This window comes from Coffea arabica, chromosome 5c, assembly GCF_036785885.1.
Source record: "Coffea arabica cultivar ET-39 chromosome 5c, Coffea Arabica ET-39 HiFi, whole genome shotgun sequence".
NCBI classification, from domain to species: domain Eukaryota; kingdom Viridiplantae; phylum Streptophyta; class Magnoliopsida; order Gentianales; family Rubiaceae; genus Coffea; species Coffea arabica.
The window spans coordinates 43,043,572-43,058,327 of record NC_092319.1 but is presented as its reverse complement, the minus strand read 5'-3'; the positions used below and the strand labels follow the sequence as shown (position 1 = coordinate 43,058,327).

Here is a 14,756-nt window from a genome sequence, read left to right as displayed (position 1 = left end):
ATAAATGAAAGTGTTACAATTTAGGTAAATCAAATTATGTTTGGGGAAATAAAGAAAAAAAATTTGAGAACTAAGTCAATTAGTCGAATCAGGTCATTGGTTTAGCCAGTTTTTAATGATTTTAATTGATTTTTGACTAAAGCGATTTTATCCTACAAACCATTTTAAAAAGAAAGTCATTCATGATCGGACCGGTCAAATTGGCCGATCCGGTCTGAGTCTAATAACACTGCTGACAACACGAGTACCTGGCCTGATAAGGAAAAGCAAAAGTTAAAAAAGACCGCACAGCAGAACTCGTAGGAGGTATCTAGACCATACCTAGCCAACTCCATTCTAGATAGAAGAGTCGAGTTCTGAGTCTATTCTGCAGCTTGTATCTCTACCGGCAGTCGATACATGAATGTAGCGAATAGATGTTGCAAAACACTTTTAAATACAAAAACTGATAAGTACTTGTGCTTGATACAAACAAGAATAAGCTAGCAAAGGATCTTGACCACACAAATTGAATTTCGGTTTACAGTTTGTATTGGAAAAATTGAACTTGGGATCTTGCCAAGGGGTTTGAATTATTGAGCTGGTAAGTGGGGTCAAAACTAGCATTTTGGATTTTGGTGGGTAGAAGAGGGGACCTTCTTGACAGAATAATCAAATGAAAGGGAAATTTAGAATCCTATACGAAACAACATACAATCAGCCTCACCAACAATTATTGCTAGTTTGAGGCCCCATTCCGTAACACGCATTTCATTGTCCATGGTGACCAACAATAAAGACATCATGTCTTTTTTTAGAAGTACTAACAAATGAGTCAGCTAAACGCAGCTCCTGTTTGCAAATTGTTTCCTCCATGGTCCCAAGATCCATATGACATAAAAGACCCACCATTTTCTTGGATAAATTTTTTGCCCCGTCAAATTTCTTCCATGTAAAATGGTGACTTGACATCAAATGAGCTTTGCATAACTGGAATATTAAGAAGAACTAAACTCGAACTGTACCAATGTTAAGTTATGAAAGTAGCTGATATTCCATATGTCTCCACGATTACGGGTTCTAAAATAGAGGTTGACCTTTATCCATCCCGTTCCATCCTAGCTTCTTCCTTTTGAATTCCTCCCCTGCAAATATAAATACAAGGGGGAAAACTAAAAAAAAAAAAAAAAAAGCATGTTTATATTATATATTTCAATTGTTTGAATTGATTGTGGTTCGACCGTAATTACAACGGTTTCTTTTACATTAAAGACATAAACCTCATTAATATTTTGCTGAAATTTTACCTACCTGCTAATTTGTCAGTTTTACTTTGTTTTTCTGACGTATAGTTGTAATACTCAGCTGTATTATATATATATATATATATCGATGGATTAGCTTTTTTTTTGGCTCTTCCCTGATGGATTTGTAGTCTGAGTACTCAAGTACAGGCATGGAATAATAAAAAAAATATTAATAATTTGCCTTTAAAACTAAAAATGATATCTTCATAAATTGTTTATCCGGGGGTGTGACTAATTATTGACTTGGTAGGTACATTCTGAACAGGGACTAATTAATAGAAATTCTGGATCTTGATCATTATTGCTTAGCTTCTTACAGTTTGGCAACTAACCTAAGCTGAAGGTTGAAGGTGAATGAACATGTATTTAGTTAAGAAAAAAGCTTTGAAAACGATATTCAGCATATGATGTAGACAATCTCGAGGAATATCTCAATTCATAGGCTAATCCCTGCAGCATCTGACTAGATAATTGCAAAAATGAAAATACAAAAGCCAAAAGGTTCCTGTGCATTGATATATATATATATATATATATATGTCGGTTAAAGTGTCAGACAAATTATTGAATAAAATCTAATATATGTGTGGGTGAGAAATTATTTCAATTCCGTGGTTTCCACACTCCACAGTTTTTTCTAGTCTTCATTTTGGACTGAATGCACCGTCTAAATTTAGAGTTAGATGCCATAGAGGATAGAGCGTTTAACAGTTGAAGATGGAAAAAGGTGAAAACCTTTTCATTCATTCAATCTGGTTTGTCAATTCCTGGAGAAGAATTTTGGTTGCCTTTTTGCACTTCTTTTTTTTTTTTTTTTCTAAGTAACTCTTTTCTGCATTTCTTTTTTTCGGAAATACAACCCTTTTTCCTTTTTATTTACTTAAAATTGCTTGGCTTAGGTAGGAACTAGGAGATACTTCTCTGTATGCATGCGTTTTCGAAATTTTTTATAAAAACATGTTTTCAAAAAACACATCTTAACAAAAAGAATTTCACTTCGAATCCAATCACAATAAACTGGATATAGTACCTAGCCTATGCAACACTGGGTATATTTTCTTCTTCTTCTCTTTTTTTTTCCCTTTTTCTCTTTAAATAACGTGGTTTCAGACATTTGACAAATTAAGAGCTATTTATTTCTGTTGCCTTGTTTTTTTGGTCTTATGAGAGAACATGGAAAAGACTGATCTTAAACCCCCTTTTTTTCCTCATTTTGGTTTGCCTTGACAATAAACATGTTTATCCTTGAGAGTTTATTGTTAAGCAGAATTTTACGTTGGCCCGTGTGGTTTCTTTCTTTCTCAATATCGGGGTCTGTATAGAGGCCGACAGCTACAATTTTACGTTGGTCTGTGGATATCTATTTCTTGGCAATGAAAGTTCGTAGCCAAGATTTGGTTAAAAAAAAAAAAAAAGAAGTAAGGTTTAGATTTCGTCTTGTACATAGCTTTTCACATTATATATGAAACCTATAGTTACACGTTATTGAAAACGAATAACGCCATGTGTATTTTGTACAGAACTGTCCCGAACGATTTTTCGGGCCCTTGTCCCTATTTCTTATAGTTGAATAGTTAACCTGTACTTTTATCCAATTAATGCATCTTGTCCCTATTTTCATAGTTGAATAGTTAACCTGTACTTTCATCCAATGCGTCTTAATCGTGCTTGCTATCAATAATTAAGGTGAAAATGTGAAAATAGAGAGTGAGCATGAGATAATAAGTCACTTGTGGGCTATTTCCTTGCAGATTTGTGCTAAATTTCAAACTTGGCAATTCTGCCAAGATCTCTCCATTCAATTTTTAGTTTTAATTTTTTTTTATTTTTTCCCTCTCTGTTGTCTAAATATTCAGGAGCTAAGACCTTCTAATTATTTGGGAGGTAAGAAGCCCTTTGACATCTCTTCACTGGCAAATAATTCTCCATCTGAAAACATAGAGATTAGGGATTGGTTTTTGAATAGGAAAAGGAGCAGATCAGACTTTTTAGGGTGGAAACTGAAGTTCCCGAAACAAGTCCATCAATTGATTAGTCAAGTGTAACAGAGTTTTTTTTTTTTTTTTTTTTTTAAAAAGAAGCATAATTAAGCAACAGAAAATATGTTAAAATACTCAATTTGTATGTTCTCTTAGTAACAATCACAATTGAGTAGGAAGAGTGGAAGAGACTAGCATTAGTGTTTTTTCTTTTTTGTTTGACAACGAAAAGCCGTCTTAGGTTTTTGCTCAACAAGGAAAGCTAGCTTAAGGTCTTCTTGTTCTTGTGCATTTCTCAAAAATTTCACTTATCTTCTTCTGATATTTGACCTTTCGTTCAAGTTGAACCGTTTGGTAACCATAGAGAGGTATAATCTATAGCTAAGTATTTTTTTTTTTTTTTGTGGCCCTAAACAGAGATTACGTGCAATACTTATAAAGAGCAACATAGTAAAATTGAAATTCAAAATCACAATAAATCTCCAAAAATTCAAAGTGGAGCTTGCCAAAGGAGATAGAGGGTTGAGCAAAGGGTCGGTTTTACTAGATGGGAAATGTTTCTCTTAAAAAAGAAAACAATGATTTTAGAGCCCAACATATGTTGTTTGCTTGTACGGAGGGTAAGAACATCAAAATGGCTTGATGTTTAAGGGTTATGTGATGCAAATGGGTTGAGTTTCTTGGTGGTTGCAGAAGCAATCTTTCCTGCAACTGCATGAGATAATCTTAGCTCGAGAGATAGTTTGAATTCAGTACTTTGAATCTATTGTCAAAAACCAATTCACATCAAACATAAGTCAAATTCAATGCAAATTGCCTAGAGCAATCACAAATCACACTAAACTAAGACAAGGCTAGTTTAATCACACCAAGGTTCAATTAAACTAGATGATACATGGTTAAAAGCTAGTTCCTATTTGAAAATGGTATCACGTAAGTCAAAAGTTGAGAAAATTTTGAACATATAATAAGACGTTTTGATAAACAGCAAAAACGTACGTCAGTGTCTGCATGTATTATTTTAATTATGTTCAATCTTGAATTACTAGAATGGCAATGGCTGAGGCTTGGATTTGCCCAGCCACAATCTGATGTATTTATTGAAAGAGAAAAAAGAAAAAGATCATGCCCGTGTTCTTGCAATAGTAAGCCATGGAATATAACCATAGGAGACAAGAACGGTTGACTTGAGTCCATGGGAAAATGCCAAGGAATTAGTACACAAGACCTTTTAACTTTGTTCGAGCATCTTTGTTCGAGCTTCAGTAACATATTCCACCGTGTAAGATCATGCAATGCAGAAAGAAGCAAGCATATACAGATAGCATGGTTTGAGCCATAAATTTGATGAAGCATTGAACTGTTTCACCTGTAACTGAGAGATTACGGATTTGAGTCATCAACGGAGTGAGCGGAAGACTACTATTAATATAAAGAAACAAAAGGTTTAGAGGTTGAAGACCATTCTTTTTGCACATAGAAGATGAATTTTCCTAGTCTGTTTGTAAAACAGGATAGTCAATTTTCAACGTTATGAGATGCAAACAGATTGGAATTTTCTGTGACTACGTAATAAGATAAGATTGAGGTCAATATATGTATATATACTTGAGCCCTTTTTTTCAAAACAAGCTGCGGAAGAAGCTGACTTAGAATTAGGACAGGAAATGATTTAGTGCGATTATGTTCTGGTAATGGAACTATGGTCTAAAAGGACCACTTTTCAAGTAAAACCCATAAATACTTTGCCAGCAAAAATTACAATTTATAGCCGTTAATGATCTTCATTTACCCAAACATTGTAAAATATATGGCACAAGCTAATGAATTATGAGCATTAAAGATTGCTAATGTGCATAATCTTTTATTCAGGTTTACTTTTTAATGATCAGTAAAGCATAAACTAATTAGTCTTGTCAATGGTTAATATTCGTTTACTTTAATTTTCATGTTTTTTTTAAGTAATATTGAATGTTTCATCATTGAACTTACACATTCCTTTTTTATTTTAGCTACATATTCCAAATTTCAAGGAAATTCATTAATCTATAGATCTGTGGTTTTATATTATGTCTAGATTTTTTTTCTCAGTTAATACAGTTGAGTTTCGCATTTTCTTAATTAGTACGTTCTTGGAGATCATGCATGGAGCTAATTAATGCATATTTAAATCCCATTCCAATTTTCTACTTTGATACGCCACTTAACTTTTCATTCTTTCGCTGCATGACAAAAACAATTACCTTTCATCTTAAATACCTAATGAAACTTAATTTATGGTAGAACAATGTTTTCAACAAGTTCTATATTTGGTTTAATAAGTATCTTGGAAACCGAAATTCCTATTCCGAAAGAACTATTAAGTTCAAAAAAATCCTTGGATAAACACACAGATAGCAGTAACATTTATATACTCCTACTCCTACTCTAATTTATTCTAGAGGAGCATCCGCGAAAGTTAGAGGGAGATAATTAAACTCACCACTATTAAATCAAAGGGGTATATCATTGCGCATCCTTTGAATTTAAAGGTAACTGCAAGGATTTAAACCCTTGACCCGTCTGGAGCTAGACTGCAATGTTTTATATAGCCTAATAAGAGTCAACCAAATTCTGAATATTTGGTAAATAAAATTGAATAAGCCTCACGTTCAAGATGCAACTGGGAAGAAGTAGGCAGGAAACAGAGAATTAATGGAAGTAGTGCAATTATAGGTGAAGGAAAGGACTGCATCTCCACAGGTACATGTACCGCAGGTTACATGTTCAGTTGATCTGACAAACTAAGTCAAGTTCATAAAAGCATTTTTGTAATACTAGAGATACAGTCCAAGTATTGCAGAAAATTGAACTAAATCATATCGAATGGCTAAACAACGGCTTGACTAGTTGACCATGACTCAAGCCTGTACAAGTTTTGGGTCGATAAAATGACCTGTCTAATGGTCAAGATCATCACACTACACGTCTACTTGTACATTGTCATGTCATGTACAAACTTCTACATGCTCTTATGCATACTCCATGCTACTTGCACAGACGCCTGCAACTTGAAAAGTGATAATGCAAGATGGAAAAAGTCTTTTAATTAATATATGTTGAATTTGTAAATTTTAGTTGTTGCTCAAATTTTTTTGAAGAAAACTTTCTTACTTTCCAACAATAATTGCATAATATGAGCAGAGGGATATAATAGCCTGTCAATGTAATGCATAGTTTTAATTACGATTTGAAACCTTTTTCTTGTTAGTTTTACAGTCATTTTATAGTATTTTCTTTATTGTTGTTCTAACACAAAGTCCCTCCACAAAGTTCTTCTCTACTATGGATAATTAAGAAGCCTTTAAGTCTCTCTTCTAATGGATGTTATTTCCTCCTAATACAATTTTTCTCTCTTCTCGTTCTTAATTAGACTTTTCTTTTTTTAACGAGAGTTTATCCTCTTCTAGGGTTTCAAGATTTTCTAGTGTTCTCTCTTAACATTTTCTCGTGCAAGTTATAACATGTCCCTCTTAGCAAATTTTGTTCTTTCTTCTCCATTCTTTTATAACTTGCCGAATCTCTTTTGCTTGAACTTCCCTAATCTCGCTTAGCAATATCTTATATTATTTGCATATGTCATATTTAAACTCTTCTTTTTTTGGGTCCAGAGATTTATATTAGATATGGCAGTTGAAAGCATGCAAAGATTATCGGGGCTATAAAGATCATCTCAAAACTGAAGATTTGGATATTGGGTCCAGAGATTTTTTTTTTTTTTTTTGAGGAAGAAAATTTCTTCCATATAATTACATCCTTAAAAAGTTACTCCAAAATGAGTAGTTGTTATGCGTCAAAATAAAAACATCTCCCCTTAAATTTATATTGTAGAATCGATATCAAGCCCAGACGTACTTAAGGTAAATCGGCCTTATATCATATTTAGAGCCAAAATCTTCATAATTAAGGTAAATTAAGATGATTGTCACCCTATCCAAAAGGAAGTCTCAGCTTTTCCTGAGCTCCTTGTCTTTTTCTTCGTAAATCAAACTCACTAACATTTCCAATGATTTCTACTGCAACATTTTCTGTCAACTTTTACGAGTCATTTTGGAGTAATTTTCGAGGTTTTAGAAGTGGGAGACAAGTACGAGAGTAGTACCATTTTCTTGTTAGGCTAATATTTTGGAGTATTTCAATGAGCATAGAGGAAGGTGGATGCAATTTTAGAAACTTTAGGGAAGGCCTTGTCATTTATGAAACACAGGCTAAGTTAAATAAAAGATACAGCATTAAAAAAGGGTTTTCAATAAGCAAATGACACTTACATTCCAAATAATTCTCTGACACTTGCATTTCAATTTTTAAAAGAATAGATTAGAGTGCTAGAAATTATTCTTAAAGTACAAATATCACTTTCGTATAAAAAAAAAAAAAAAAAGACACTTTGGCTACCCGCCTATACGCGTATAGCTCGCCCATGCCAATTGAAATTCAACTGGTTCTTCATTGCCATGACTTAGTTTCTTGCGCAAAATGTGTTTAGATCGGAGATTATTTGAAATAATTACTATGACAATTTTTGCGATGTGATGCATATGAATTATAAAAAATGATTGGAAAATTAAAAAAAATGTTAGAAATTATGTTTGTATCTTGTTCTTTGGGTGCTGGATGGTAAAAGTTACATCCGGGTGATGGTCATTAAACTCTCTATGAGCAATTAAATACTCATTTTTAATTTTAAAAAAGTAGAATAAAAAAAAAAGGAAATCTGTGCACCTCTTTGTACATTAATCAACCACTTGCTCGAAAAACTAGCCAAAAAGTGGTAAACATTTAATGGGTCTTGGCGCTTTCCCTAGGCTGTTGTCATTAAATATACTTCATATGGATATGTATGTATGTAGATATATGAAACTGGAAATGTATCTATATGTTATCTTAACTTGTGAAAAGGAAACAAAAATAATGGTGTAATCTTTTTCAATCCAACAAAATGATTAAATACGTCATTATTAAATTCCTTGAAGCCTATGATATCAACTTGGACCTTTCTCTCACCCCTAAAGTCTGTAGGCAAATTAATTTAAAACAGCTCACGGGGCACTTCAATAGATTTTTTGAAACTTCAAAAAAAGGACATCCACAAAACACATAAACTTTGCACAATATATATTACATACATCTACATATATTACGAAATATAAAACAAACGCATAAATACAAATCTGAGAACCCTCCATACAAGTTGTGGTGGAGATCTAAGCTTTACACACTCCCACTTACACTGCCAAATACAACAAAAAATTAGACCACCGTACCCCATTTGCACTGGTTGTCCCTCCTTCCTGCCCCGGGAAAAGACTTGCCGGAAAATCAAGAACTCACCTTATACTAGCATTCACCCCTTCAGCGGTGGTGGTTGCGTGAAATATCGAAAAACTTTAGAATTGCACCACCTAGTGCATATACTTAGAGATTAACCTACATAGGAGGGAACCTTTTTTTTTTTAGCAAAGAGCTTGATTATAGTGTTTGGAATGCTTGCTGTGTCTCCTTTGAGGACTACCAAAGATGAAAGACAGGACGAAATGGAGAGTTTTGAGAATGGAGGAGGAGACGACTTTCCGGACTTTTCATGCGGGAATTTGCTTGATAGTATTGATTTCGATGACCTATTTGTTGGTATCAATGATGAAGATGTATTACCAGATTTGGAGATGGACCCTGAGATTCTTGCTGAATTTTCACTCAGTGGAGGTGAGGAATCAGAGATTACAACCACATCAACATCCAATGAGAAAATGGAGGAAAATTCAGCAAAAGAAGAGGTGGATAAGGCTAATTATTCAGGCCCGGATGCTAGCTCGGGGTCTACCTTGACTCAGACTGACGATATGGTCACGAGTAAAAGAGATGAATCTGTAGCCGCGAACCCTTCTGCTAAAGAAGCTGATAAAGCAAGAAAATCATCTACACAGTCAAAAGCTAATCCCCAAGGGAAGAGGAAAGTTAAGGTAATTAAGATAATTAGGTTTTAAGCTAATCTTAGTTTCTAGGGTTTAGTCTGCAAGCTTGTTTTATATGCACTACTATTATAACTAAAACTTATATACTAAATTTTTTAAACATATTTATATAATAGGCTAATGGCTACTCAGTTAGTTGTTCACAAACTTATTGAGAAGCAAACTTCACGAGAATCTTGATAGGGTTTTAAAGCTTCATATGAAAGCGATTGTCTGAACATGTTTTCTTGCGCGCTTGTGTGTGAGAGAAAGAGAAAATCTTTTGAATATTTATTTTTAGTTAGTACTTAGTTGTAATATGTATTTAAAGATGGGAAATGATTTCTTGAGTTGTGTGAAGGTGGACTGGACGCCAGAGCTGCACAGGCGGTTTGTACAAGCAGTGGAGCAGCTGGGTGTGGACAAGGCAGTCCCTTCAAGAATTCTTGAGATTATGGGAATTGATTGTCTCACTCGGCACAATATAGCCAGCCATCTTCAAGTATGCAATTTTTTTCTTCATTTTCCTCTCTTTTTCTTTCCTTTTCTTCTATCTAGTTCTCCTAAGTTCCTCAGATTTGTTTGGAATCAGCCTTTGTTTTCTTTTTTTAGCCTGAAGTAAAATTATTTCTTGTCCTTAGGTTCAGCTTATCTTGTTCTTTTTCACTTCTTTTCTTGTCCCCAAAACAATAATAAACTTCATCCTCTCAACTAGATGCATACAGGTGCAAGGCTGTTGTTTTCTCTCATATATCCTCCTATTTTCCAAACCCTTGTTTAAATCAAGGTCACCATGCAGTATGAGTATTTTTCTTTTCCTTTTTATTCCTCCTTATGTGCAAGAAAAAGAGTGGAAGAACAATCTAAAAACAGTTCAAACTTTTCTTAAGTTGCATAAAATTGCAGTAGGATGGTAGAAAAATTGCAGTAGTACCAGTCCATATATATGGTTTTTGTCATTCATTTTAATGTATGCACATTACATGCGTTCAGGGTCTTCAGTCTGAGACAGAAGACAGATCGAAAGCTTGACATTTCAACTTTTGTTTCTTTTCCTTAGCCTTTTGTCTCTTACTTTATGGAGCATACTGACTTTCGAACCAAGCCAATAGCACTTTAAAAGAAAGTTATTTTTCCCCTTCCTTCAAGGCCCGGCATTTTCTTTCTCCGTTACAATCACCAAGTCGGTAAATTCTTAACTTAGAAAAGAAAATTCCGCCATGAAGTTGGTACAATTTTTGTTGCGCTCATTTTGGAGACTTTTCCCTGACATTTATTCTTAGTGATTCTGTCAAGAATAATTCAAGCACTAAACCTTATCTTTCGTCCTCATGTTTGTACATATATAATTAACTGAACATTTGGACCAAAAAGAATCATTTTTTATGGCTTGAACTTGATACTCAAGTTTTATACAAGTGCAAACGTTTGATACCAAAGTTTGATATATGTGCAGAAGTACAGATCCCACAGGAAGCATCTGCTAGCTCGAGAAGCTGAGGCAGCAAACTGGACCCAAAGACGGCAAATGTATGGCGGCGCCGCCGCGCCCGCTGCTGCAGGAGGAAAGAGAGAAATGAACCATTGGATTGCCCCTACTATGGGATTTCCTCCCATGGCACCTATGCCTCATTTTAGACCCTTACATGTCTGGGGTCATCCATCCGTCGACCAATCTCTAATGCCCGTTTGGCCTAAACATTTAGGACCATCACCTCCACCTCCACCAGTTACTTGGGCACCTGCCGCACCGGCTCACCCTCCAACACCACCGCCAGACCCTTGCTTTTGGCATTCACACCATGCTCGTGTAAGAAAATCCCTTCTCATTTTGATGTTTTATTTTCCTCAGAAAAAAATAATTCTATTGAAATTGTGAACTATTAAGGATAAATTACCTTTTATACTCGTGTAGTTTGGTGCTTTATCACAAAATCCCCTTATGATTTAAAAATATAAACATAATCCCCCCCCCTCGGATTTAAAATTCTATACACAACATACTCATGTTTTGAATTAAAGTGTCACTATTAGTTTTTCATTAACATTAACTGTCAATATTTGTTTTTCTCTTTTCTTTCTCTTTTCCTTTTTCCTTTGGGAAGAGAAGAGGTGACTTAAAAACAACTAAAATTTGACCTAATAGATCTTAATTAAATTTCATTTTTCCTTATATTAAAAAAGAAGAGAGGGAAATAAAAAAATAGATAAATAAGAAATGGAAATACCATTAAAGATTTAGTTTAAAGACTTTGGTATTTTCCATTACTTATTATCTTTTTTATTTTCCTTTCTTCTATTTTGTATTTGAAAAAAAAAAAAAAAAAAGAAGCAATCAAAGGGTAAATTTATCAATTTATTAATTTAACTTTGACTTTTTAATATTGATCGTTAATTTTAATGAAAAAAAACTAATGGTGATATTTTAACCCAAATTATGAGAGGACTATGTATAAATTTTTAAATCATAGAGAGTTATGTAATAATGAAGCGCCAAATCAGGAGGGTAAAAGGTAATTTTCTCAATTATTAAATATGTGACTTTTCTTTGATATGCAGGTTCCAAACTCTCTAACTCCAGGCACACCTTGCTTTCCACCACATCTTGCACCAACAGTAAGCGAGGAATTTTCGCTCTTTTTGTAGCTGTAAATGCACCAAATTAATTAGTTGTGTAAATTTATTGATTGAATTTTAAATTTAAAGGCGCATGAACATAAGTTGGACTACCCTAGTGCACGAGCCTTGATTGAACTAGTAATAGGCCATAGTGTCTTTTAGGCAGAATTCTGATTTCTGAGGAATATCCCATCTGAAAAAGAAAAACCCCAATCATTTCCAACTGTGGTGACAAATATATCTTTTCAGTCCTAAAGAACTTTACAGTACATACGTATTCACGTTTTCATGCAGAGATTTCCGACTCCACCTGTCCCTGGCATCCCACCACCAGCGCTGTACAAAGTAGACCCCGGCATTGCTGTCCCAACAGCCCCTGCTGGACAGCCCGTACCTCAACCTCCCATTGATTTTCACCCGGTAAGGAATTCTCTTCTTTTCGCACCCATCTCTGGTAATAGTTGCCCGTGTCTACTAGTCGTACCATATCTTGTCTAATCTGAAACTCTCACGAGGATCAGATGAAAGGAAGACAAGGAACAATTTGTTTTTTACGTCTTCTTAAAGGATAATAAATTAGAATACAACGTACGATTGCCTAATTGATAAGATATTTCACCCGTTGCCGATAGGCTATAGGTTGAAATCATCGTGAGTCGGTGGGAAACCATGGTTGATTTTCTAGAAAAAAAAAATTATAAATTAGAATTACTAAGGACCCTAATTTTCAAGGAGAAGTTGTTGAAATATTATTTTTTTTATTTTACATATATCGCATTGCTACGATGTATTTTTTTTTTTATTCTACATAAACTCCCAAAAGCTTCCATTCAAATGAGCACTAAGATTTGTGATTTCAAGGGTCATTTGTACAATTTAAGGCTATGAGTTGTGATCAATAATCAACTCTTAATTAAACAGATTATGGTGAGGCAACTTTAAAAAAAAAAAATTTCAACATTAAATTTTTAGGGAAGAATTGAAGATTCACTTCGGTAACACGTAAAGTCTAGCCTTAATTTAGAATTTTAAGAGGGAGCATGAAAGCTTTCATACCGCCACTGTTTAGGATCTAGGGCAGGCAATTTTACTGAGTTCAGATGCTACACTGTGTATTGTGGATCCCTTTAGTTGTACAATGCATTCAAGAATGTGTACAAAGCAGTTTGACCAATCAAATTCCAAATTCACTATCCAATCTGGACCGGAACCCCAGTCAATTAATCTGCATGAAGCTCCCAGATCTTTCAAGGACAGCCGGTTTTATTTCGTACGGTTGTCCGTGTATTTTGTTTGACCAACACACATAATTGTGATGATGTAAAGAAAATCCATGGATGAGAAATTTCGTACTAAAATACAACATTTCATCTGGCTATTGCTTGTAGCAACTAACCTTGGATTATCTTTGACATTTTCGATCCTTGGTTTTATGTGAAAAATGAAGTCCAAGGAGAGCATAGATGCAGCTATAGGAGACGTTTTATCGAAGCCGTGGCAGCCGCTTCCACTTGGGCTGAAACCACCGTCTGTTGACAGTGTGCTGGTGGAGCTGCATCGCCAAGGAATATCAAGAATACCGCCGACGGCTTGTGTTTAAAAGGATCCCCAAAAATTCGACGACATTTCCTGCTATTATAATTAGATCAGAATATCTAATAAGCAAAAGTTTCTCGCCTTTTTTTTTCTTTCAAAAAATGTTTTTGCATTGTCTTGCTTATGCAAGATCAATGTTTAACACTGGACAGTGACAACTAGTTTCTGTAACGGTCTTAATGTGAACTAATATCAAGAGCTTTTGTGTCCGTCTTCGGGGCTTAACTACAATTTCTTCTTTATTTCTTCCTCTCTTTTTTTTTTTTTTTGTCCCTTTTTCGTCTGCAGTTTGAGGATGCTCACCTCGACCACAGTCACGGCCGAGGTCTTCCCCGCCTCGTTCGTCATACAAGCCGAGACGATGTCCCTTGGACATCATCCTTGGGTCCGGCCAGATCTCTGGTCTACGGCATGGATGACCTCTGCACCTTAGCCCTTCCACTTCGGCTGCACGTTGATGAGGTCAACTTATCTAACACAATACGGAACCAGTGTTTTATCTGAAAAACACCTGAAGCTCTTAAATGACTATTGTACGGAACCCCTCGTCAACATGTCCAGACTGCTACAGTGTCAGAGTCAAGCCCCCTGCTATGGGACAGAGTCGTAATGGCCAGGACGTGGGTCCTACTAACATCAGCCCACTGTCCTGTCCTCCATTCTTGCCCTATAAATACCCCCATTCACTCTCAATAAGTAAGCGCACTATTGCATTTTTACTGTTCATTACTCTTTATTCCTTCAATATACTAACTTGATCGTCAGAGAATCCCAGGGAAGAAGCCCTGCCATTCACTTCAGATAAGCCGATTCATCACACCTCATTTGAGAGAGGACTGATTTAGGTCGGTTCTACTACCCACCAGAAATCACCTCTTCACAGTTCTTGCTTCATATATCAAATTCAAGATGTCTTGATTTATGTTGTGGTTTATATATTCAGATTTTCCACGAGATAGACTACTTTTAAGCGGATTTCTTTTTCTCCTTTGCACCTAAATTTCAATTTTAACGGCTTAAATATTAGTACATCCATCTAGTGTCTTTTCTCGTCACTTTTCCACTGACTTAACTAACATTTTCATATTTAATTTGCACTCTAAAGTAAAATTTCTGAAGTGTGAACAAGTAGAAATAATATTACTACAATCAATTTGCATTTCTTTAACAAAATTAGTCACGTCTGATCATTGCATGTCAAGGATGTTGAATAAGGAATATGGGATAATTGCAAAAACCTCCCTTAAGACTTCTAGTAGTTGCACTCACCTTACCTAAGGTTTTAA

The 14,756-nt window shown here is 35.0% G+C and overlaps 1 protein-coding gene across 1 annotated transcript; it reads left to right on the top strand.

Annotated features, from left to right (window-relative positions):
- Positions 1-8,455: 8,455 nt before the first annotated feature.
- Positions 8,456-13,679, top strand: LOC113690847 (transcription activator GLK1). The gene is made up of 6 exons (XM_027208927.2): positions 8,456-9,264; positions 9,617-9,757; positions 10,712-11,065; positions 11,815-11,871; positions 12,169-12,294; positions 13,322-13,679. The coding sequence occupies exons 1-6, from the start codon at positions 8,788-8,790 to the stop codon at positions 13,472-13,474; spliced, it is 1,308 nt and encodes a 435-aa protein (XP_027064728.1). The 5' UTR covers positions 8,456-8,787; the 3' UTR covers positions 13,475-13,679.
- The last annotated feature ends 1,077 nt before the right edge of the window (positions 13,680-14,756 follow it).

Excerpts from the sequence above, each read along its gene's own strand:
- LOC113690847 (XM_027208927.2), top strand. The coding sequence starts at position 8,788 with ATGCTTGCTGTGTCTCCTTTGAGGACTACCAAAGATGAAAGACAGGAC. Across the intron at positions 9,265-9,616 it reads AAGGGAAGAGGAAAGTTAAG|GTGGACTGGACGCCAGAGCT; the intron begins GTAATTAAGATA and ends AGTTGTGTGAAG. Across the intron at positions 11,872-12,168 it reads CACCACATCTTGCACCAACA|AGATTTCCGACTCCACCTGT; the intron begins GTAAGCGAGGAA and ends GTTTTCATGCAG.